At 41.4% G+C, this 22,862-nt stretch overlaps 2 protein-coding genes across 2 annotated transcripts; one reads left to right on the top strand and one right to left on the bottom strand.

Moving 5' to 3' along the window:
- The first annotated feature begins 3,417 nt into the window (after positions 1 to 3,417).
- mfsd9 (major facilitator superfamily domain containing 9) lies at positions 3,418 to 8,912 on the top strand. Its single transcript, XM_053440381.1, has 6 exons — positions 3,418 to 3,556; positions 4,716 to 4,803; positions 5,662 to 5,705; positions 6,521 to 6,650; positions 7,017 to 7,226; positions 7,304 to 8,912. Exons 1-6 carry the CDS (start codon positions 3,470 to 3,472, stop codon positions 8,167 to 8,169), a joined length of 1,425 nt encoding a protein of 474 aa, XP_053296356.1. The 5' UTR covers positions 3,418 to 3,469; the 3' UTR covers positions 8,170 to 8,912.
- A 641-nt stretch (positions 8,913 to 9,553) lies between these two features.
- slc9a2 (solute carrier family 9 member 2) lies at positions 9,554 to 22,586 on the bottom strand. Its single transcript, XM_053440380.1, has 13 exons — positions 22,048 to 22,586; positions 21,507 to 21,721; positions 21,165 to 21,413; positions 17,738 to 17,988; positions 17,438 to 17,655; positions 16,555 to 16,754; positions 15,874 to 15,963; positions 15,719 to 15,789; positions 14,046 to 14,213; positions 13,848 to 13,953; positions 12,395 to 12,511; positions 12,078 to 12,168; positions 9,554 to 10,550 (listed from the first exon to the last, which is right to left on the bottom strand). Exons 1-13 carry the CDS (start codon positions 22,307 to 22,309, stop codon positions 10,120 to 10,122), a joined length of 2,469 nt encoding a protein of 822 aa, XP_053296355.1. The 5' UTR covers positions 22,310 to 22,586; the 3' UTR covers positions 9,554 to 10,119.
- Between the last annotated feature and the right edge of the window lie 276 nt (positions 22,587 to 22,862).

Genomic DNA, 22,862 nt, shown 5'->3' with positions numbered 1-22,862 from the left:
CGAGGTGTAGCCCTACCCAGTGCTTCTGTCCCACCAGCACAACATATTCATAAACAGACACACACACACAATGTAACATTTCCCCCCTCAGGTGGGGGTGAAGTAATTTGGGGTAAATGCTCCTTTTCATCAGCTCTGCATGAATTCTGGTTGTATCAGATGCCCGGAAGACTGAAATAATTATCAAAATGAGTTTTTATAAACTGTTAAACTACAGTAAAAAAACACCAGTATACACATTTCAAGTGATTTTACAGATACGCAACATAAATTACCCAAAACAAAAAAACGAAAATTAAACAATGAATACGTTTAAGATACAGATCACAAAGCCACAAGCTTACTGTAAATGAATGAGTGTAAAAAGTTGTTATTGCTGATTACATTTTTATGGTCTTCACCAAAAGGAGCCATTAGGTCAAACTACTATTATTTATTAGTGCAGCACTTCGATACACAATGATAATTCATTTACTGGTCATCACATGTGCTCGACTAAAAACTGAAAGGTATTTACTGTATCTAAAGTCATGGCTGCAACTTTAAGGAATGTTCTTTTTAACCAACTTACGTTCTACGGCATCTGTTTTAGCCTTTAAAATACAACTGAAATCCTGACTATTCAAATCAATCATTGTCTAACCTTGTATATTATAGTTTAGAAACCATGCATTTTTGGTTGTCCTTCTGTTTGCATGTTTTTTCCACTCTCTTTTACTGCATATATCTATTATTTATTGATCTTATATGGTGCTATTTTATTTATGAGAGCCACTTTGGGACTTTGCTCCGGGAGATAGTGCTTTATCAAATAAACCTTATTTATATTATCCAAGGGGCTGGACATCGAAATAAAAGTAAATTGATCAATATCATAAAACAATCTCCAATTAGGCCTGAATTAAAAAAGTAAATACAACTAAAAGTGAAAACTAAACAGAAAGGGCTCTTCTAAATCTTTTCTGATACATTTAACCTGTATCTTATTCTGATGACAGTTCAACTATTTATCAAAGAAAAGTACAAACAGGATTAAACACTTATTTTGGTGTAAGTGTATGTCAAGGTGAGGTGGCGAAAACTCTGGTTTATTAGCATCCAAGGGGAACATTTAGCAGTGAAGCTAAATGTAGACGCTGGCCAATTTACACACTGATGTGACCCAGGCCTCTGTATGTGTGTGTGTGTGTGTGTGTGTGTGTGTGTGTGTGTGTGTGTGTGTGTGTCTGTGTCTGTGTGTGCGTGTGTGACCATGTGACAACAGTTTGAGTTTCACTTTGATTAATGGACTCAGTGAGCATCATTTCAAATCCACTGCGCTACTTTCACTTTTCACTTTGTGACAACCACCGACCTTTTTCCTGTCACCTGCTTCTGTCTGTCTGCATTTCAGGTATGTCAGTGGGCGTGGCGAGTAGTCAGCCTGCCAATAGGTAACACCTGTTTTCACAGGGTTTGGTTTTGGCAGGCATCTCTCTCTCTCTCTCTAAGATAAACTAAGATAAATTAATTCTTTATCAGTTCTACAATGGGGAAATCTACAATATTACAGCAGCAAGAGTCAAAAATAGGCATCAGTAAGTAAAACTAAGTAAAATGCAATACTTATGTGTAAAGATAATTATTCTTAAGTGTAAGTGAATATAAAGAATCTCGAAAAATATAAATGGAGTAAAAACTAATATACAGAGATTACAAATAAGAGAAAATATGTAAAGATTTGTGCAGATTTGTTGTTATAAAGACACTGATACAATGTTTATCTGCTGAGTTCCATTTTGAACATCTTTCTACACATTTATGACTGATATGTTCATTTTTCATGTATTTAGAACTGTATAAACTGCATTTAAACATTTAAGTTCAGAACTGAAACAACCATCTAACAATGTGGAGACATAACAACAATAATGTGTGACTAATGTGTGAAATATACTGATATTTAAGCAATGCCGCCATTAAGACAAACCTCCCCCTGAACAAATTTGAGTGAGCTGTTTGTTATGTTTTGGACAATGTTTGTCCAGCAGGGGGTGACAGAGTGACTCTTTTCAACCATAAATAGTTTTAGGTTTTTGAAAAGTAGGGGAGAGCGGGGTAATGTGGGACATCGGGTGATGTGATACACCCCCTGTATCTAGGCAACGGAACACATTTGTGGTCATGAGATTATTATGTTTAAAAGCCCCTCCCATCCCCCCCTTGCCATGAAGGAGAAGTTGGTGCAGGTGAAAAGTGAGACATAAGACCACTTTTTTAAAAACAATCATATTTTCACTGCCCTTTGTCCTGAGGAGATTCTGATCATTTCCATTGCTAGAAAACATCCTGAATTAATGGGAAATGTGTAAATTTTACTGATATATCAGTTTAGCTCGCCTATAGGGGAGCAAATGTAAAAAAATTCCCACATTACCCCGCTCTCCCCCATGGATGTGTGATTGAAAATTTTCATTTGGTTGTTTGTTTTGTTTCAATTTGTTTAATTCATTAAGCTTTATCATGGCAGTGAGCATGATGTTAATGTTTTATTTGTTTTGTTATTGGTCAATTATACAACTATAACAAAAATGTGATGGAAATACATGTATCAATACATTTTAAATATATCAATATATATATATATATATATGAACATAATTAAGTATTTAAGATTTTTTTAATGCCCACATTTCAAGTAATCAATACAAGTCCAGCAAATAAACCCAGTAAATAAGTGTCGAGAAGTTTCATTATCAATATCTGCAGATCTCCAGATCAATCCACTCGATAGATTGCTGTCAGGGACGTTAAATTGATCAGGTGAAAGCCACTTGTTTGTTTGCTTTTCTTCCAAATCTTAAAATTTCCATTTTGATTTTGTTTTTACTTCTGACAGAAATGTTTACAATTGTTTGTTTACTTGAAACTTGCGAACAAATAATACCAAAAAACGAGGCTCATTATCCACAATTAAATGACATAAAATAACTATCATAATTAAAATAATAATAGAAAATGAATAAATAAAATATAAGTTGAATAAGAAAATCCTAGTAATATTTTTTTTTTTTTCCACTCGAGGTCTTCATGTATCGTTAAATCTTCCTAATCTCTTAATAGAGACCCTTCCCTTCCATTGAACATGTTTACTTTTCTTCACGGACGACAACATCCGGGATTGGAAGTTGGAAGAGACCATCTGTGGGAGCAGCCGTGGGGGGAGTCAGATCGAGCAACTCGACAATTCAACCCGGGAGACAGATGAATCGCGACCTGTACAGTGATCGTTATGGACTGAGTCGTGTTTTACACTTGTTTTTAAAACCTACCAACGTTCACACCGGGCGTATCCGAGCAGTTGGCCCCGAGCCGGCCGCTCTCCCCTGCCCGTGAGACCCCCGCCGGCCGTGACGGAGACGCGTTGGTTGAGTGGAGCGGAAGAGCCGCTGCTCTCCGGCTGCAGCCGCCGCACCGTCACAGCTGGAGGATGAGCGACCTGAGATGTAGTTCCTCATGTCTCACATCCGCAGGAACGACGAGGATCCAACGATGCATCTGTGTGGTGGGCTTCCTGGTGAGTAGCTCTCTGCTGGCTCAGCGCCGCAGCGTCCTGCTCTGACGAGTTCCACGTGAATAGAATACATACTTCACGCGCTCAGAGAAGTGTGGGCAGGTTACAGGGTGTCTACATTAGAATTAGAATCGGACCCTAAAATCTTATTTAAATGATCAAAATAAAGCCAATGTTAAAAGTATTTTGCAAAAACAAATAATAATAATTTGAGAAAAGAGGAAGGTGATTTGTCCTCAGGGGCTTTCAAGAATATGATATCTAATATAATATGTAGTTTTCTAAACGTGTTCACTGTTTGTTGTAGAAACGGATCCATATTTGTTATGTTTGTAAATTGTGTTAAAATAGTCTCCTGCAGAGCTTCTGTTAAAGGATTATTACACATTCTTTTTAAATTAGAAACATATGAGGAAACTATCTAAGTATGTGGCCAGTAAAATAAAGGGAACTCAGGATAGAAGATTCTTGACATATAGACAAAATATATACAAGTTAAATACTGTTAATCAAAATTAATGTATGTTATATACACACAGTTTTTGTGTGTTTGGTTATTTTGAATTGTTTCATTGGGTGCAGCACAGTGACGAGGAATAGAACATGGCAGGTTGTTTTGACACCTGAGTGTCTTGAGGTGTGCCTCTTCCAAGCCTCACTGTCAGAAAATGACAGAGGACTATAGTCTCTACTTGAAATGAGGACAGGATCCGTATGATAAAAGTTATTATAATCAATCAGCAGTTCTACATATTTCTAAAAAAATTAATGATGGTGAAAATCCAAGTCATTTTTCGTACATAACTTCCGCTTCAGTCTGTGTGGTTGAGTTAAACGTGACCAAAAGAATCCGGGGCAGCTCACATTGATGCAAAAGAGTGGACGGAAAATGTGGGGACTGCTACTGAAAGTTAAGCAATTAGTGTAATAGGATGGTAACTGGTGGGACACTGTATGAATTGCTGTGTGACTTCAATCAGGAGTTTGGCATGAGCTGCTTTGAGCAAAGCAGATAAACAGGATGAGCATTGGCTTTGTGGGGCTTTGTCCAGACTCTCTGTGATGAGTAGTCAGCGCTGGTTTATATTGTCTGTGTGTTTTACAGGTTTCTGGTGTGTATCTAGTGTCATTCTCTCTCCTTCGCCTCCTCACTTTCTTTCAGGACTTGTTTGGGGTGAGCATGATCATCCCGCTGCTGAGCCATCACGTGAAGGCTCTTGGAGCCGGTCCCACTGTGGCCGGTATAGTAGGTAAGGTGTGCCTATTAAACACAATTATTTTATTCAGCTTCTATAGCAGCAGATGGAGGCTCCTTGATTGTACAGTAATAATTAATATACAAACAGGTAGCAGCCTGAAAAACAAGTTTTACAACAAACTAATGATCTGCTCTCCAGTTTGTCACAAAGACACATCACTGTTAACAATACATTTCTTAATAAAAGAAACAAATAAATAATTAATGAATGAACTGAATACAGAAAACACAGGCAATTAGAGGAACAGTGTGAGTTGCACAGGACAAAACAGAACTGTGGAGAATGATTGTTGTTGTGTTTCCTCAATTTGCCTGTGCTTTTGTCTATTTGCATCTTCAAGTTGCAGTGTGAGAGATGAGTTCTCAGGGCCACCGTACATTAACAGTCTGTGGGACACGAATCAAGAAGAGAACAGGAAACTGTAATTCATATTTTAAACATAATTAATGGTCGGGTTTGACCATATACTATATACATTAAGATGGATGACATGACAGCTCCCAAGAAAGTGAAGCCAAAGTGTCTGGATTTCCACCTGGCTGCAGCATAGGTCTTAAACCTTGTCTCCTCCCTGTTGGTGGATGTGGATATTTCTTTTTTTTAAAGATGCCTTCTGCTATTTAAGGTAGTTCCTATCACACTGATGAATGTTCATGTGTTCATTTTTCTGATAAGTCATGTTTTTAATCGGTTTAGTTAGTTTCTTCATTTACAGTCTATGGGTTTGACTTGTTGTATGAACAGGTCATTCTGAATGTCGTAGTGTTATAGTTTTACAATAGCATAATCACTTAGGTCTCAGATGATATAAAGACATGATGCTCTGTGACAAATCTGAAACTTTTGCAGTGTCTACATATGGGATCTTACAGTTCTTCTCAAGCACAATAGTTGTAAGTATTGACTTGGTTTCCCTCTTTCCGTCTTTGTCTCTAAGCATCTGTCCAGTCTCTGCTGCTTGACAAGGCATGCTCACAGCCAGTGGCCAAAATGGCGGCATTCAATGTCATCTCTGGTATTTCCTGAAAACAATAAACACTGGTCGTTTAAGACAGTTGCGGTCACACAATATATCCAGTTATTCTGCGTGTTCACACTCACGCAGGCTCCAGACACCTCCGGACACTGGGCAGACTTAACGTGCAGCACGTTGCCCTGAACACTGTTAGGAAGTTACTCAAACATGCACAACACTCTGCGACGAGCGAGGCATCTGATGCAAGAGTCTCAGCTGTCCATGTCTCTCTGCTGCCGCCCACAGCTACTGAAAATTGGTTTAATTCTCGGGGGTCATGCGACAAATTAAACGGATAAGGAGTCATCTGTCGATTCCCTTGTGCAGAGCAGCTGAATCCAAATAAATGTACAGATACAGGAAGAGCTTGGTCTCTATGATAAGCCCACCCTGTTACGTACAGAGCACAGTAAACTCAATTGGTCCTAATTCTATTATTTCGTCAGATGGGTGTGTATGTGAGTGTGAGAGCTAAAGAGGGGGCGATAATCCAATAAAGGCCTGTATAACATCCTTGGCTGCTCGGTTCTGGTGGATCTTTAAAAGTCAGGCTCCAGAAAAATGTATTCATTATGTCATCGGTTAAATTTGAACTTTTCTCTAGGTGGATGTAGAAAATATCTGTAGCATCTCCTCTGAAAGTCCTGTAAAGAATTTGGTTCAGTTTGTGGTTGTGTGTCATTCACCTGGCAGGGCAGCTGGAGTGACGTGGTGGGACGGAGGTACTCTCTGCTCACCTGTCTGCTGCTGAGTGCTCTGGGCTACGGCCTGCTGGGGATGTCCACCAGCATCCCTTTGTTCGTCCTCGCAAGGATTCCTGTGGGTGAGTGGGACCAAGGTCCGAAAACATCTGGCTACTTCAAGGTTCATACAAGCTGCATTAATTCAAATGACATATGTTATGATACCATTTTTGATACCATTACTATTATTGGCTGAGTCCTGATTCAATACCAGTGCATTTAATAAAATAACAACATTTGTAATGTATTTTAACAGCTGTTTGCTACTAAGCCTGTAGGGAAGTGATGATTGCCATCATTGTGGTTTGAAAAAGAACGAGAATAAATAAATCCATGATTACACAACACTTAATTCCTTAAAATATCTTGAACCTAAATTCTGTGCAGGAAATCAATCAGCTTCTTACCCCCCCCCCCCCCCCCCCCCCCCATGTTGTGTGTCTCAGGACTGTTCAAGCACTCCCTGTCAATCTGCAGAGCCCTGCTCTCTGACCTGGTGTCTGAGTCAGAGCGCCCTCTGGTGATGGGACACTTCAATGCAGCCTCCAGTGTCGGCTTCATCCTGGGACCCATGGTGGGCGGCTACCTCACTGAGCATGAAGGGGGCTTCTATACCTCCTCCTTCACTTGTGCAGCCATCTTCCTCATGAATGCAGGTGGGTTGAAAATCACTGATTTAAATATAAAGAGAGAAATTAAAATGTTAACTGACAAAATGTGTTTATCGCTCCAGGACTGGTCTGGATGCTGCCGTGGAACGACACACTAGTTCACCGTAACACAAACTCCAGCAATGACCCGAGTAAGGGTTGTCATGACAACCACTGTTTGGAGACTGTGCAGAATGGTTCTCATGCAAATAGACACCAGACGTTGCCGGCAGGAGACGCTCAACCAGGCTCCGCAGCTCCAGGCAAGCACCAAGGTGGTCTCCGGTGGAGCGAGGTGTCTCTGCTGCAGCCTGTTTGGAGACAGCTGTCGTCAGTGGGCTCCAGGATAAATATGGTTGCCTCTTCTGACATGTGGGATCTCTTTCTGGTGCGTCTTCTGATGGGCATAGCGATCATGCTTTACTACAGTAACTTCTCTCTGGCCATGGAGGAGCGTTTCTCGCTCAAACCAAAGATGACGGGTTATCTGATCAGCTACAGCAGCACCTTGGGGGCCTTGGCCGGGTTCCTGGTGGGGCCTGTCACGCAGCTCTACAAGAACAACATGGCCGCTATGCTGCTTCACTCCACGATGCTCACCTGCTCACTTATCTTCCTCTATTCTGCCGCACCTAACGTTTGGCAGGTGGTTCTTTCCTCCACCTTCTTCGCCATTTCCACCTCCATTGGACGGACGTGTATCACAGACATGGAGCTGCAGAGGGGAGGGGTCCAGGCCAGCGGGACTCTGATTGGCGCGGGGCAGTCGGTTACAGCTGTCGGTCGCGTCTTGGCTCCCCTCCTTTCGGGTCTCGCTCAGGAGTTCAGCCCCTGTGGTCCCCCGAGTCTGGGAGTGGTCCTGGCTCTAGCAGCTGTAGGTTTACTGCTTATCAGGATCCCTGAGTGGGACGGGAGAGGAATGATCAAAACAGCCAAACTGAGTAACTGAATAAATTATGACGAAAGTATGACCAAAAAAAGGCACATTCACCCTTAAAAGAAGTGCAGTTATTTGTGAGAGGCCGGTTATGAAGGACTAGAAGTGGGATCAATGTGTCCCACTCAAGGATTTCTGGGTCAAAGTGGTTCGTCACCACCAGCAGTGCAGTCCTTCTTTAGGGAGAAAGGATTCACGATTCAAGAGGCCTGAAAATGTTATCTGCTTCGATCAGACAGAAACATACTATATGTTTGTAACCACTACTTTGTCCAAAATCCCTCAGGTTTGTAGGCCTGCTGATGAAACAACAAATAACTATAGAACTAATCCAAGTTTAATGGAAATCTGTCCAGTGATCCTGCTAACAAAAAAACAGGCAAACAGATTGCCCGGTGGAGGTTAACAACATGATAGATCACTTTGTTGTACTTTTGGAGTCGCCAAGTTGGTTTCAAACATTTTACCTCCTTCTTCGAATGCACTGCAACTTAAATGGTTCCCATGGTGGTATATGAACAAATGTTTGTTCTAGTCTGACTTTTTAATTTCAGTTATGGAGATTTGTACCTTTATCGTAGGATACGTTCAAATGGACATGTGAAGAACTAAGTTCAGTTTCAACTCAGGTAAAGGCACCACTATACTATAAGAAGAAATATGGTGTAAGCTCATGTTGTAAAGAAGACACAAAATCTTGTAACAACAAACTAGATTCAAGCCAAAAAAAGTCAATGAATAAAATGTGTTTTCTATGTTTGAGTCAATTCTGTCTTGAATTCTACGTGACACATTAAAAGGAGACATATTATCCTTTTTCAGTTTCTTTCATCACTGTTATATCGTATTTTGTGGGTAACAGGTCTGGAAAGTTAAAAAGCCCAAAGTCTGCAGTAAAGGGAGAAAACACAGCTCCTGAAGCTCCTGAAACACTTCGTCAGTAGTGCGACCGCGCCATCGTGATGTCACAATTCCCCATTTTTCATAATGCACGCCGAGCAGCTATTCTGGTACGCCTCCTAAAAAAGCCCAAATTCAAGAGTGGAGGCTGACATTTCCTACACGGACTGGAAACCGTTGGCCAATCAGAGCAGACTGGGCCTTAGCAGGATGGGGGCCTTAAAGAGACAGTAGCTAAAACAAAAAATTTCAGACAGAGGCTGAAAGGTGGAGATGCAGGGATTGACAGGAGTGGGATGTGCTTTCGGAACATTAGAGCATGTACATGTTTTCGGAAATGACCCAAACGAAAATGACCAACTTGAATAAGTATAATATGTCTCCTTAAAAGTAAATGCTGTTTGTGTAATTATAAATATTCAACTGTGTCATCCAGACTACCCAGTTCCTCTCTCTTCTGTGGGTGCCGTTCACATTTCTTAGATCTTATTCATGATTTGACCAGAATGAAAAGTTTATTACAGAAGAAGAAAATGGATACAACGTGTAATCAGATTTGTGGATCCCAGAGTGCAACAGACACCAAGTTACTCCTCAGAGTACTCTGTGCTACACAGCAATAAAATGTCCATCTTCAATCATGCAACTGTAAAAGACACAAGACAGTTAAAATACAAAAAGACTAATATTTACAAAGAACAGAAATAATTAGTCACAATAAAACAGTTTAAGCTACAATCGCCTTTAAACATAAAAAAAAAAATCCTACAGGAAGATAGGTATTTAAAAGTCACTTTTTGAAATATGACTCACTGTTTACAGTTCATACACAGTCCCCGCACTATAGTGCACTGTGCCTCTGATGTGCCTCTGACTTTTGTCCATTCTGGCTCATTTTGAAGGGCGGTTGTCCTCCATTAAGACATGAATGAATCTCCACCATAAACTTACTGGGCCTTTCCACACCATGAACACAGTTATATGTAGATTCCCTGGAGCTTCTTGGGAACATGACCCTCGGTCTGTGGCAGTCCAGCTGCCGCTGAAAACCCAGGAACATTTTTACTTCTTCGGATTCCACTGAGGCCGCCTGAGCAGAGGGTTTTGTGTCGACGAGTTGTCTCTGGGTTCAACCGCCCAGGCTGGAGGTGGATAGGAAGGCTGCTGCTCCTCCTCCTCCTCCTCCTCTTCTGCTTCCTGATCCACATTCCTAAAGTCATCAGCTGAGCCGTTGTTATTGTCGGCAGAAGCGTTGAAGTGACGGCGAGGAGCGGGCACATGGGAATCACTGTAGGAGGAGTTTGTCCTTGACATCGCACGCCCTGTCCCGCCCCTCTCACCTCTGCCTTCATTTAGAACCTCAACAGAGGAAACTTCTTTTAAGGTGTCCAGCCTTCGTAGAGGCATCATGGCTCTGGAGGAGGAGCGTGCAGGCTGGCCAAACCGAGTGCGTCGGGAGGGGTAGGCCACTTCTGACATGGTCTCGTGATCGTCTGAGAGGGGGAAAAAAATGAATTATGATTTAAATCTCTGAATCCTCCCATCAATGCATACTGTGTTTTACACAGCTGTGTAAAAGAGGAAGTGCATATGGGCAGAGAGTGTTACAAAAAACCTGTAAATGTCAATGACCTGCTGGGGGCTCAATCATTATAAACTTCTTCAGGAATGTTTTACCATATTCAGACGTTAATGTATATGTCACTTTATATTATTTATATAATGTGTATTGTATCATACACATTATATCTGTACAGAATAGTGCCTGTCTAATTCCACAGATACTCCCTTCTCTCTCTAAGCAGTACCCAAGGTCAGGTTATAGATAAAGGGCAAACCAACAGTTCATTGTAGTGTCTACACTTAGGGACTTTCATATCTAACTCAGATGCTCCAGACAGAGAGGCACCCACTTCAACTCTCACCACCTTCAACTCTTTTGAATATTTCACCAGAGGCAAGAGGTAAGGACACAAGGTGATTTAGAAAATCTATACTTTAGGCTTAACTATCCAATAGGATGCAAACACCTACCTACAACAATTATAGCCATTCATGGATGTGCTATCAGGATGGGAGACACAAGTAGAGAAAGATATATGGGGGTACTATGGGAGACATCTTGAGACTTGGGGGTGACAATTGCTCATGTTACTCTGTTAGCGTTTGTATATTGTTCCACCTTCTGGTCTCCTTTGTGCATAAAGTCTACATTAAAATCTTCTGACTATGACATCAGCTGCTCCCTGAGTTCTCCTTTCACCAGCTTCCAGGAAACTTCCATAACAAACTCGTGCTGTGGAGCCAAACCGTTTTCAAACAAACTGAATATGATTTGAAAAACAGGAGGAAATCAAAATATTCCCTAAGAGGCTGAATTTGGAGGAAATGTGAGGAAAATTATCCACAGGACAATAATTACATTTGATGCCATGCTGCCGACATCAATCCACGGCAAAAGAGCTAAATGCCGCTATGCAATTTTAATAAACATAATAACTTACTTATATTTATTAACCGACTTAAATGCTTTGGGATGCTAACATTTGCTCTGGAAGGATCAATATCTGATATTTCAAGAATAAAGTCATAAATAATGAGTAAAATTTTATTTTACGAGAGACTTCATTCTTATAACAAGCTTACTCTCACATATGCAAATATTAACATTTTATTTCCTCAGTTTGGCTATAATAGTCCGTCATATAAACCAATATGTTGGACAAATTTCTGAAGTACACATGTTAAACTCATGGTGGCGTGAGAGGAAAAGTCACTTGATTAAGCTTTCTCCTAATGAATGTGTGTACATATTTCCCTGGTAATCTGTCCACCAGTTGTTGAGCTAATTCAGGTGTCACACTGACCGACCCAAGTGAATCTTGAATTTTAATCATTTAATCAAAGAGAATACCATATTTTTATATTAATTATTTGTTTCCAACCTTCAATCTAATAAAAGGAAAACAAATAGGGGAATCTGGATATCAGGGGTTTGCAGTTGGTTTAAGAAGCTTTACCTGTAAGGCTCAGTCTCTCTGGACGAAATAACTTGGAGTCCAAACTCTTCCCGGCAGGAAGAGAGAAATACTTATGAGACTTGGTCATCTCCTGAGAAAGAAACATCAGATTAGAGAAGAAGAAGCAAAAAAGGAGAATAATGAACAAGGCATGGGATAAAAACTGTGAGACTACTTTAATCTTAGTGTTGTCAAGAGTTAATTCACTTGCTTCTTATGAGGCAATCTAATCTTATCCACTTTTAACGGAGAGATTGAGAACATGTGTAGAAAGACTCAGGTCAGTATCAAGCACAGTAACAGAGCTTCTTTCTTACCGATGACTGAAAGCTGCCGGGTCGGATGCTGCGACGGATGCTGGTGTGGCGTCTGATCAGTATCTCCCTGGCGTGCGTGTCATTGGGCAGTTTGTGCTTGCCTGTGTACGCCGTCGTCTGAATGAAGACAACACAAAGATGTACGACGTTAAACTCATCACAGGCCGCTAATGCACGTATCAGCAATACTGCCATTTTTCATGTTGATCTGTGACGAACGTACGAGTCTACAAGCGACCACAGTAACGGTGAGCAACACATCCTGACACACAATAAAATGTGGAGACAAACAGTGGAGATGCTTTTACAGGAGACCGCATTCTTTAAAGATCGGATTACTCAACCAAAACCGGCCACACCTGTTTTGGTCGCAAGGGTCTGGGTCTCTGCAAACGTACTCTTCACTATCAACAGAGTTCTTATTAAATAGACCTAAAACAACACCTTTCCAACACTCTAAAGCCGCCACAGCTCTTTAGAGAAAGGTTGAATGGCAACAAAAAGGGTTCAGCTTGGTCAGAGAATAGGAAACAATTCACAATCCCGTTCAGATCACAAGAACTCAAAACCTCTAACGTGATAGGCTGAAAAGCAAGTCGTTTTCCTTACGAGCTGCTCAGGATGCAAAGAACCGCTCCCGTGAAAACAAACAAACATCAGAGGCTGAAGTGACTCAGAGATTGTGTGAGAATGGAGAAACACTTGGAAAGAGGGGCCATTAAGATAATCAGACAAGTCGTCTACCCGAGAACAGAAGACACATGCTCTCCATTTATCTGCACATGAAAGTGTCTCTCGGAGCCTATCCAGTGATGTCATGTCGCTAATGGAAAAGTACTGCTGGACGCACGGTCTGTGGTCATGCAAAACAGCAGCCAGTTTCAGTGTGTGGAGGAATCACACTGGAAAGAGGAGAGCGCCGCCCAAATCCTACAATTACAGACGGATGTATCTAACAAACATGGACACCAGAATATTATGTAAAAAAAAAAATCGTATAGTTATTAATACTATTAATACTCTTAATTTAATATCCATTTCATGTAAAAAACAAAGGGGAGCTGATTTGGACAAAGAGCTGCAGTGCTCGTGGGTTCATTTTAAATTTAAGATACATTTTTAGCAACTATAGTGTGAGTGGATTCCTAACCTCGGGGTCACAATCTGATCAGAATCATAAATGGGGTATAAGGAGAAACAGTTCTCCATAAGTTCTAATTATTTTCTTCAAGGTTCAAAAATATTTTTGAAAGGAAAACAAGAAGTTTAGAGTTAAGGGGGGAAACGTCTCTCTGCTAACAACTCATGTGAAAATGCAGTGAAGCAGAATTATTACGTTTTAAAACATGTATTATACTGAAGTAAAATACCTATACTTCAATATTGTACTTTAAGTGCAGCACTTGAGTAAATGTCCGCTGTCGCTTTTCCCCAATCTGGTGCATTAACTCACCCGTTGCCTGATCTTGTACATGTTCTTGGACAGGATGTCATGCATGCTCTTCAGATCGGCAGTCAGGAACTTCTTCTTTGGTTTAGCAGAGCTTTTCTTTTCCTCACTAAAAATCAGACAGAAGTATGTATATTAGGTAACAATGAGGAGGTGACGAGATAGTCAGACTAGCACAGAGGCATGAGGAAGGTTTCATACTAGAGCGAGACGAGGGACGGAGCCGCACTGAGGTCGCCCGACACCGTGTCCAGGATCTCCATTGCGTTCTGCAGCTCCAGCTTCTTGTACAGCGACACAATACTGGACTCGGCGTGGCTGTCTCTGATCAGGATCTTACGCAGGATCCGATTGTTGAATTTCATGAACCTGGAATTGAGATTGAGATGGAGTTGCATGTCACACGAAGAGTGCCAAGGCTGTAACCTTTTACATATATATATATAGATACTTTCATTGGGTAGAAAATAACTCAAGTTAAAGACATTGAATATCTGGTTGCATTTTTTTTTTTTTGTGAAGCTTTAGTGACATTTTTTAGCTATTGTTGAGCTTTGTACCCTTTGTATGGTTTCCCTATGCTTAATTTTGCTAACAGCAGAAGTAAACATAGTGCTCTAGTTTCTGTAACTTTAAACTTCCCTGTCGAGGATTAGATGAACGCAAATAGAATTTTTGCAGATTTAACATTAGAGTCACTGGTATAAATTTCCATGACTGTGAACAATATGGATCTGAGCTCCCTGATACACTAGTTGGTAAACCAGGTTAATTTTAAAGTCTAAATGGGAAATGTCACAGTTCAGAGGCAGTCCTACTCTCTGACTCTTCTGTAGGCCACTAGGCTTTTCACGCCGTTTTTCCCTACTTTAATTTAACACTGAGACTTGATGAACCAGTCTCACAGGAGAAACATGAAAAGTGAGTCAACAGGAGGAGGAAAACTGGAGAGAGAAAGGTGGGGATAAAGGGAGAGGTGGAAAGAGTGGAATAAAGAAAGATGGTGTCTGATGTCCTGTATAGAAAAATCTGTAAAACAATATATACCGTGTTGCAGTAGTATTTAGTATATAATTAATGTTGAATACCTATATATATATATATATATATATATTCAGGGTTGGGGAAGAGGCCACTTTAAAAGTATAGTAACACAATAAACTATTGATTATAATAAGAACATTTTATTCGTGAAAATGAAAAGAAAGTAAATATAGATTACTGGATTAGAGAATTTACTTGTAAGAATCTAATGCAACTGACCAAATATATTATCAAAGGAGGATTAATGAGGTCAATGATAGAAGTATTTAATTATTACATTTTAAAATAAATGCTCACACTGATCCTATGGCATTTCATAAAATTACTTTCTGAACAAACTATAAAATAGTTCAATATATTAATCTTTGTATTTGAACAGACTAATAATGCTGCAGTTAATTAAAGGAGCTGAAATAATTAAAATAATGCAATAATGCAAATTCAGGTTATATTTGACGTAGATGACCATGTTGGAAACATTTAGACACAATGAGAAACTGGGGGAACACATTACCAAGCTTTAGGAAGAAAAACATGGCGGAAGCTGAACACGACACCAGTGTCTGAAAAGCTTTCCACGTTCCCACACGGTCCCAGTGTGAACAATGGCTTTGTCAAACAAAACCACAAAGAGGGAAACTGAAAGCAGGTAAACTAAAATTGACACCTCTCCTCCAGTTTCCCTGCAGATTATTTCTCTTTGTTTTTATTCGCATGAAGCAGTAAAGCGAAGAGTTGAAGATGAAGTGGATAACGTGTACATTTTGTCTGTAACACCAAATAAGGAATATAATGACATTTTGTTGAGCAGAAATAAGAATAATTCTTACTTGTCCTTCCAGTAGAAGTGGCTCCACTGTCCACAGAGGTCCTCTATGCCTGCTATAGTGTGGTCCATGAGCTGAGAACAAAACCAGAGCTGTTAACACTGTGTGCAAAAATATTATGTCCACGACGTGTGCCATGATCACTAGCTGCGTCTCACCCTGCAGTGGATCTCTGCGTTGATGGTGTCAAGATTGCGGTTGGTTCTGCGGACATTGATGAACTCAATTAGAGGACGGATACTGATGCCCTGTGGAGGAGAGAAAAAGATGTTCAGCAGAACCCAGAAAAGAGACTGGAAATCCCAACCGACCGTCACGCCACTGGACATCACGTATTTAACCACCTTCACATATTGGAGTGCGTATCTCTGTGAAGGCTTAGCAAAAATTCCGTTTATCTAGATCTGCTCCAAGTTTAATGAGTTCCACCACAACATTTCAAAGAAATAGATTCAGTAGATTTTGCATTAACCTGCTAACTAACAAACCAATGCCGATGAAAACATTTAAATTCAGACAGATTTTTATTGGAATCTGACTATTATTATTTACCATTCCAATAAACTCGGCTGACTTTTTTTCCATCAAGATCCATGAATTATTCTCTGAGGAATCAAAGAAAATCTAGATATTTTAAATCCCAATTTCGCAATGTTAAAGAAAGTGATTTTTTATATCCTAGATTCGCCCCCTTATCCAGATCCACATTCAGAATTTCATGGATATCTGATGAGTAGAAAATCATGAAACTGGCCACCAGTCTGTTTCAAGCAAACCTCATTCAAACATAAGTCAAATGTCTTTACATTTGCGGGAAACTTACAACCACAAAGTCTCACCTGAAGAAACACAGTGAAGATGATGATGGTGATGGTGGCCGTGACGAAGAGCGGCTTGCGAGCGATGGTATCAGGAAGAGTGAAAGCCAGGGCGAATGAAATTGCGCCTCGCAGGCCACCGTAGGCCAAACCAAACTGATCTTTCTTGTTGAATGGGATGGTGCGGAAAGGGTTGATGATCTGAGTCAGCACCAAGACACCTGGGAGGGAAGAACGGGTGAAATAAAAAAAGGAGAATGAAACAGAGATAGATGTAGAGGGAATTCTGGGCCTAAGATAAACAAAATGCATCAACAACCACAAACAGATAATAAATGTGTCGTGTTTACAGCTTGTTCTGCCGCCCCAAGTGTTCAAAATCACTTAAAGCTGCTTTAAAGCACAACATCAGCTGAAACCGTTTTGATTCAAAGTTTTCAAGTCGGTTTCACCTGTTGACCACACCCAGCATCACCAGTGGGTGTGGCCACCTGATAAAACACACGTGACAGTGATGTCATGGGGTCAAAGAGTTCGCCTGTACATCACTGCAGCGAGGGGAAAGTTAAACTCCTGGAGCTCGGCAGAAACAAACAAACAGAAAGTAATGTGAACACAACAGAATGCATAATGTGCATTCTTGATGTTTGATGAACCAGCTCCGTAATAAATCACTTTTATAGACGATATTTACTATGCATCGCTTACATCCCAGTTTCCTTACAAGTGGATTTCTGCTCCCTTGTCTTTGTCGACACAAACCTTAGGTTTTACCACCACCACCACATTTGAAACAAAAGGTAAAGAGGGAAAGTGGAAGGATTTGACTTTGTGCATGTGTGCAAACCGAACGTTGCTTCATCGTCCCTCTGAACTCATACATGCCATGATGCTATCTGCTTACCCAGACCTCTCCAAACGAAGGCAAACAGCAGCGTGAACATGATGTAGCCCCAGTTCCACTCGTGGTCTGTTGTTATCGTGACAACCCCGAGAAAGAAGAAGATGAGGGTCTCGGCGATGGAGCCAAGCATCTTGACCACGTGGCGAATGGTCGTGCAGGAACCCTGGGAAACATTTTCCTCCACGTAGTATTTCATGGTGAGGGCACAGGTAACAATGCTGCAGGAAAAACAAACATTCGGCCATTACTTCTGCCATATTCCTGCAGAATAGTGAAATATTTGTTTTCAAATCTACTCACGCCATGATGGATGAGATGGCGAAGAGCTCGGCCACCAAATAGGCCAGGTAGCTGTACATGAATATGAAGAGTGGCTCGATTTCTTTGACCCTGGAGGTGAATCTCGTGGTGAAGGCGGCCACGAAGCCGAACAGAATGCCAAAGCCCATCCCACCGAAACCGACCACGAAGAACCTCGCCATGCCGAGGAACACGTCCACTGGCTCCACCGTTGGCATGTCCGCCACAAAGCTGAACATGTTGTACAACACCTGAAAACGCGTGCACACATTCGTTCACATTTATACACAAGCACATGAAACGCTAATGAAATCACAAACTCTTTTAATGTACACTTTTGAATGCTTGTACATGCACAAAGAACCCCCCCACACACACACATCCCAGTAAGAGGTCATGGGTGGTGTCAGGGGCTGCGGCGTCTAATAACACTGCTCCAGATAAGAGTGATTTATTGAAATATTTACTCTGCACTGTTTGCAATTTGATAATCTCATTTCACCGAGTGCAGTGAATGACTCATGGAAAGGAGCATTGGGTTTTGTTCCTTCTCCTCCTGTCCGTCGTTTATGGTGTTTTTAGCTTATATCCTAAAGTCAGTGTTAAAGTTGGTGATGTTACTGGTTGCTTACAATATGTCTTACTGCACACATCGATAAAAAAATTTAACACAGTCGAAGAAAATTATACATTCGTATACTGGAAATAAAGTGAAAAGTTAAGTCAGAGACAGTACAGAAAACATACGGCACAAATAAAGAGAAAATCTGGTGATATTCTGTATTTTCATTATTATCCATGAATTCCATTTAAGAAATAGCACGACTGATTCTCCTTAGAAGTGTGGAAAGTTTAACCAAGGCCTGATAATTACTCTGTGCAACGTATTCCGTAGATTAATTTCTGTGATTGATTTCCTAACACACTGTCCTGCTACTGTCAAAACTCACCGATGCACCAAATCTGCAGCTCAATGTCGTCCCACAGTGAAAGCTACGTGTACACTTGTTTGGAGAAACTTAATTTATTCGTTAATATGTTTTGATTTTTCCTATCTTCCTCAATGTACTGGAGTCCACCTCCATAATATATCCATGTCCATGTGTCGAGCCTTTCAAAAACTAAAACCTTTTTAAATATTTGATGAGCATTGTAAAAATACAACATCAGTTTGGGTTGTTCAGTGTGGCTGGAGGTATGGCCTTTGTGTTTTAGAAAATTGCTAGTAAGTCAAAATAAAAATGTCTAATTACTGTTTGGAGGAATATGATCACAAAGGTTAATTTAAAAGAGACATTTATTCTATGGGACTTCCTCTTTCATCATACACAAAAGAGTGAACAGGAAACAGCTGTGAAATTTTTTTTATCATCTACTGTGTTACATAAGAAGGAAACAGTTTTCTTTGGGTATCGATGGCTGATTTACATTAGATTAAACTGGCCCTCTCATTCAAAGGTAAAGCTGGAAACACGGACCATCTGTAACAGTGTGATCCCAGATTTGTCTACCCCTCCATTTTATTATCTGAAACTAGATGTCCAGGGGATCGGTGTGCTTGTCTGTATTCATTTGTGTAAAGACATTTTAAATTTTCTTTATTCTTCCTGTTGAGTTTGACTTAGCCAAATTAAGAGAAGGTTTTAAATGGAGTTTTTATGGGTGCCAGGGAGATGTGTTATCTCCTGACGACGCCTCTACAACTTAGCCCACATCGGTGACAGCATCTCCTATTAATCAGAAGTGTTTGGGCTTTGTCAAATATTACATCTTGTTTGATTTGGTGTCATTTTGAAAAACAGAAAACCTCTGTACAGGCCGTGTCTGGACTCTCCCAGTCTCCTGGGTAAATGTTTGTCTACTCTGTCTGCATCAGCACTGCCACTGTGTACTAAACAAAAGGGTCACCACACCAAAGCTAAGAGCAGGTTGATGTAGGTTCTGTGGGGGTGTTTAACACAATGAAGAGAGGCAGGGGGGGGAGAGAGAAACTCCAGCATGAGCTCACTGCAGTCAAATCTTTGGTGGCTCCTTGTGTGTGTGTGTGTGTGTGTGTGTGTGTGTGTGTGTGTGTGTGTGTGTGTGTGTGTGTGTGTGTGTGTGTGTGTGTGTGTGTGTGTGTGTGTGTGTGTGTGTGTGTGTGTGTGTGTGTGTGTGTGTGTGTGTTTGTTATCTCCTCCCATAACCAAATGAACCGCTGACTTCAGGAACAGGTTTGGCAGAAAGTAAGGGAACAGTGACACAGTCTTCCAAACTGTTCATTTCTCTGACAACATTCCCTCCCTTCCACTTTTGAATAAATGATCAGTTTGTTGCCCGTGCACAGACTGTTCCCTCCCACACACTATGTTCTCATGCATGTATTCTAACCCAGAAATAAAGGAGAGCGCAACAAACTGTACAGCACCTTGTGATACCTGAGCTGAGCCTTTAGTGTTAAAGAACAGGAACAGTTCAGACAACACAGTAGTGAATTTGTTGTTTCATAAATTAGTATTAATGAAACTCAAGGTGCCAAACAGGTCCTGACACGTTCAGTAGAGTTATAATGGTGCCCATAATAAACTACATGCGTGTGATTTTGTTCTTGTTAGAATAACCCGATTAGACAAAACGTATATCCCCTTTGTCGGACTGATATTGATCAGCAATCCTCACAATCCTGAATCACAAACACACAGAGAACAGCTAATGATGGTACCTTCCATTCCATGTTTTCATAACAAGCAGCCGTCAGGCCTCTATTGAAAAAGAGAAAACTGGGTGCTGAAGGCTGATTTCAAGTCTTAGTAAGTTCTATTTAATTGTTTTCATGCCTCACAAATTCTCCATGAGGTTAGATTACCGTAGCTATATGCTGATTGTATAAAGTGCTTTCGCCAAACTGCACCTGTGCCTCGAGATAGCGCAAATCTGGATAAAACCATGCTCCCTTTGTCTGGTCTGGGCCCAAAACCAATTGCAGTTATATTGTTTACCGAGTAGGACTCATAGCTAAAAGGGACTGGTCAACTGGTGGTGAAATGGCCTTTAGACAGTGTGCAGCCTGCCACTCAGTAGCCCTTGAACAGTAGCAATTCTTAAACCTAAAATCTGGTTTTTCCATTGCTTCTAATCAATCAGTTACATCGTACTTTTATTTATCTCATAAATTTGCCTGTACATCTGTGGTTTAATTCGTTCATTCATTAATTTACATGTTTTGCTTGTAAAGCACTTTGATTAACCCCTGTGTATAAGGTGCCTGATAAATAAACATGCCTTGCCTAACCTGACCTTGCATGTTTTCAATACAACCAGTAACCCAGAGGTATCAAGAGAAAGGAAAAACATGTTGCATCAAGTCTCAGCTTATGACAGTGAAGCTGTCCAAGGACAAACAATATCTCGAAATGAAAAAAATCAACATTTGTATGAGCCAACTCACCACAGTGACAGCATCATTGAAGAGGCATTCTCCAAACACCACGATGTAGAGCTGCTCGTTCACAGACACGTCCTCGAACACGCTCAGCACAGCCACGGGGTCCACGGCCGAGATGATGGTGGCAAACAGCAGGTTCTCCTGGAGGTTCACGTCCTGGACTCCAAAAACCTCAATCTGGCAGATGGCAAATAGGGACATGCCGATACCGATGCTGTTCCACAGAGTGCCCACCACTGCAAACCACAACACCTGCACATACAAACAATGAATGTCAATTAATCGTGCGTGAGAACAAGAAGTTGAATCGGTTTTAAGAGACAGAGGCTGACGTGTGCGACCGACCGTGCCGACGTTCTCAAAGAAAAGCCTGGTGGGCATGAAGTAGCCCGAGTCCAGGACAATGGGGGGCAGCATGTAGAGGAAGAAGACGTTGCTGGACAGCACAGCGGGGGGCTCCTCGTTCACAGAGTGCATTATGGCACCAACGATCAGACCAATGCTGATGAGGAGGCACGACTCCGGAACCCAGATGGTGATCTTGTGGTACACATGGAAACCTGAGAGAAGAGATGCGACTTTAACGAACTGTCCGAAAAAACTAGGAGCATCCTCTCTGAAAAGTCCGATATCATTACAGTAATCACCTGGATTCAGTTCAATTGGATTTCATACTTCAAGCACTTTACAGAAGAAGGTCAATACCTTACAATATTATAGAGAAGCCCTGCAGTTTCACGCAACAAGCAAGCACTTGGGCACTGAGGAGAGAAACATATCTTGAGAAAGCTCTTGTAGAACCAGACTCAGTGTGGGTGGCCATGGGCCTCGACCGGTTGGGGTGACCAAGAAAACGGGGCGAGAAGAAGGAGCATCCTGTACTCACCAATCTTTGCGAATGAAGCCAGCAGCACCCACAGAGTGATCTCAAATGGTATCTGTATTCTCGGATAATCCATTGTAAACACCGGTAGATTCGACTTTTCTGCGTCTGGATAAGCCTGGGGGGCTTCAGGCTTAACCGGGGGAAGAAGCGTGCTCCCGCCGCTTGGTTGGGGAGGGATTTCTCCGCTGGCTCCATGCAGGAGACATGAAGCTGTGAATACAACCAGTAAAGCTCCTCTGAATGTGGAGGTGGTTGAATCCATTTTTACACACAGTCCCTGCACAACAATCCAAACTGAGCCTCTAGGTCGTCGAGGCTCAATCACTCCATCCAACTTCACGATCCAAGAAAAGAAAAAGTTCAGGACAAAGTTGGTTTCTCCTATAAAGTTCGATTTAACGCGTGTTCTCACTCCTCCATCTTCCCGAAATCTTCACCGGTGATGGCTTCCTTCACTTTCCTTCAGCTTCGGCGTCCTGCACAGATGCGTGATCGTGCTGAGTCTCCTTCAAACTGCAGGTCAACACCCACACCTGTGGTAGTACTTCACCTGAGCGCTTCACGAGTTCCGATAGGCGGCTGGGCGCGACCCCGGAGCGCTGCTCCGATTGGCCGACACCTGCAGCGGATCAACAGCGGGCGGGACGCGGTGTTTCTGTGGAGCTCATTCAGGGTCCTCTCCTCTTCTCCTCTCTAGTTTCGGTGACACCAGCAGCAGCTTCCCAACATAGTTTCAACTTTCAGCTGATACACCGTTTCACATGGTTCATGAATCAGAGATGAATGAGTTTAGTTTAAATAGGCCTGTATATTAT

The sequence above is a fragment of the Pleuronectes platessa genome, chromosome 14 (assembly GCF_947347685.1).
Source record: "Pleuronectes platessa chromosome 14, fPlePla1.1, whole genome shotgun sequence".
Lineage (NCBI taxonomy): Eukaryota > Metazoa > Chordata > Actinopteri > Pleuronectiformes > Pleuronectidae > Pleuronectes > Pleuronectes platessa.
This window is presented reverse-complemented; position numbering and strand designations above follow the sequence as displayed.

What these genes read in the sequence shown, in the direction of transcription:
- slc9a2 (XM_053440380.1), bottom strand. Translation starts at nt 22,309, where the DNA reads ATGGATTCAACCACCTCCACATTCAGAGGAGCTTTACTGGTTGTATTC. An exon ending in GCCATCTCATCCATCATGGC is followed by an intron (nt 17,656 to 17,737) that starts GTGAGTAGATTT and finishes TTTTTCCTGCAG; the next exon opens with CATTGTTACCTGTGCCCTCA. An exon ending in CCGTCCCTCGTCTCGCTCTA is followed by an intron (nt 13,954 to 14,045) that starts GTATGAAACCTT and finishes TCTGATTTTTAG; the next exon opens with TGAGGAAAAGAAAAGCTCTG.
- mfsd9 (XM_053440381.1), top strand. Translation starts at nt 3,470, where the DNA reads ATGAGCGACCTGAGATGTAGTTCCTCATGTCTCACATCCGCAGGAACG. An exon ending in TCTGTGTGGTGGGCTTCCTG is followed by an intron (nt 3,557 to 4,715) that starts GTGAGTAGCTCT and finishes ACTTTCTTTCAG; the next exon opens with GACTTGTTTGGGGTGAGCAT. An exon ending in CACTGTGGCCGGTATAGTAG is followed by an intron (nt 4,804 to 5,661) that starts GTAAGGTGTGCC and finishes AAACTTTTGCAG; the next exon opens with TGTCTACATATGGGATCTTA.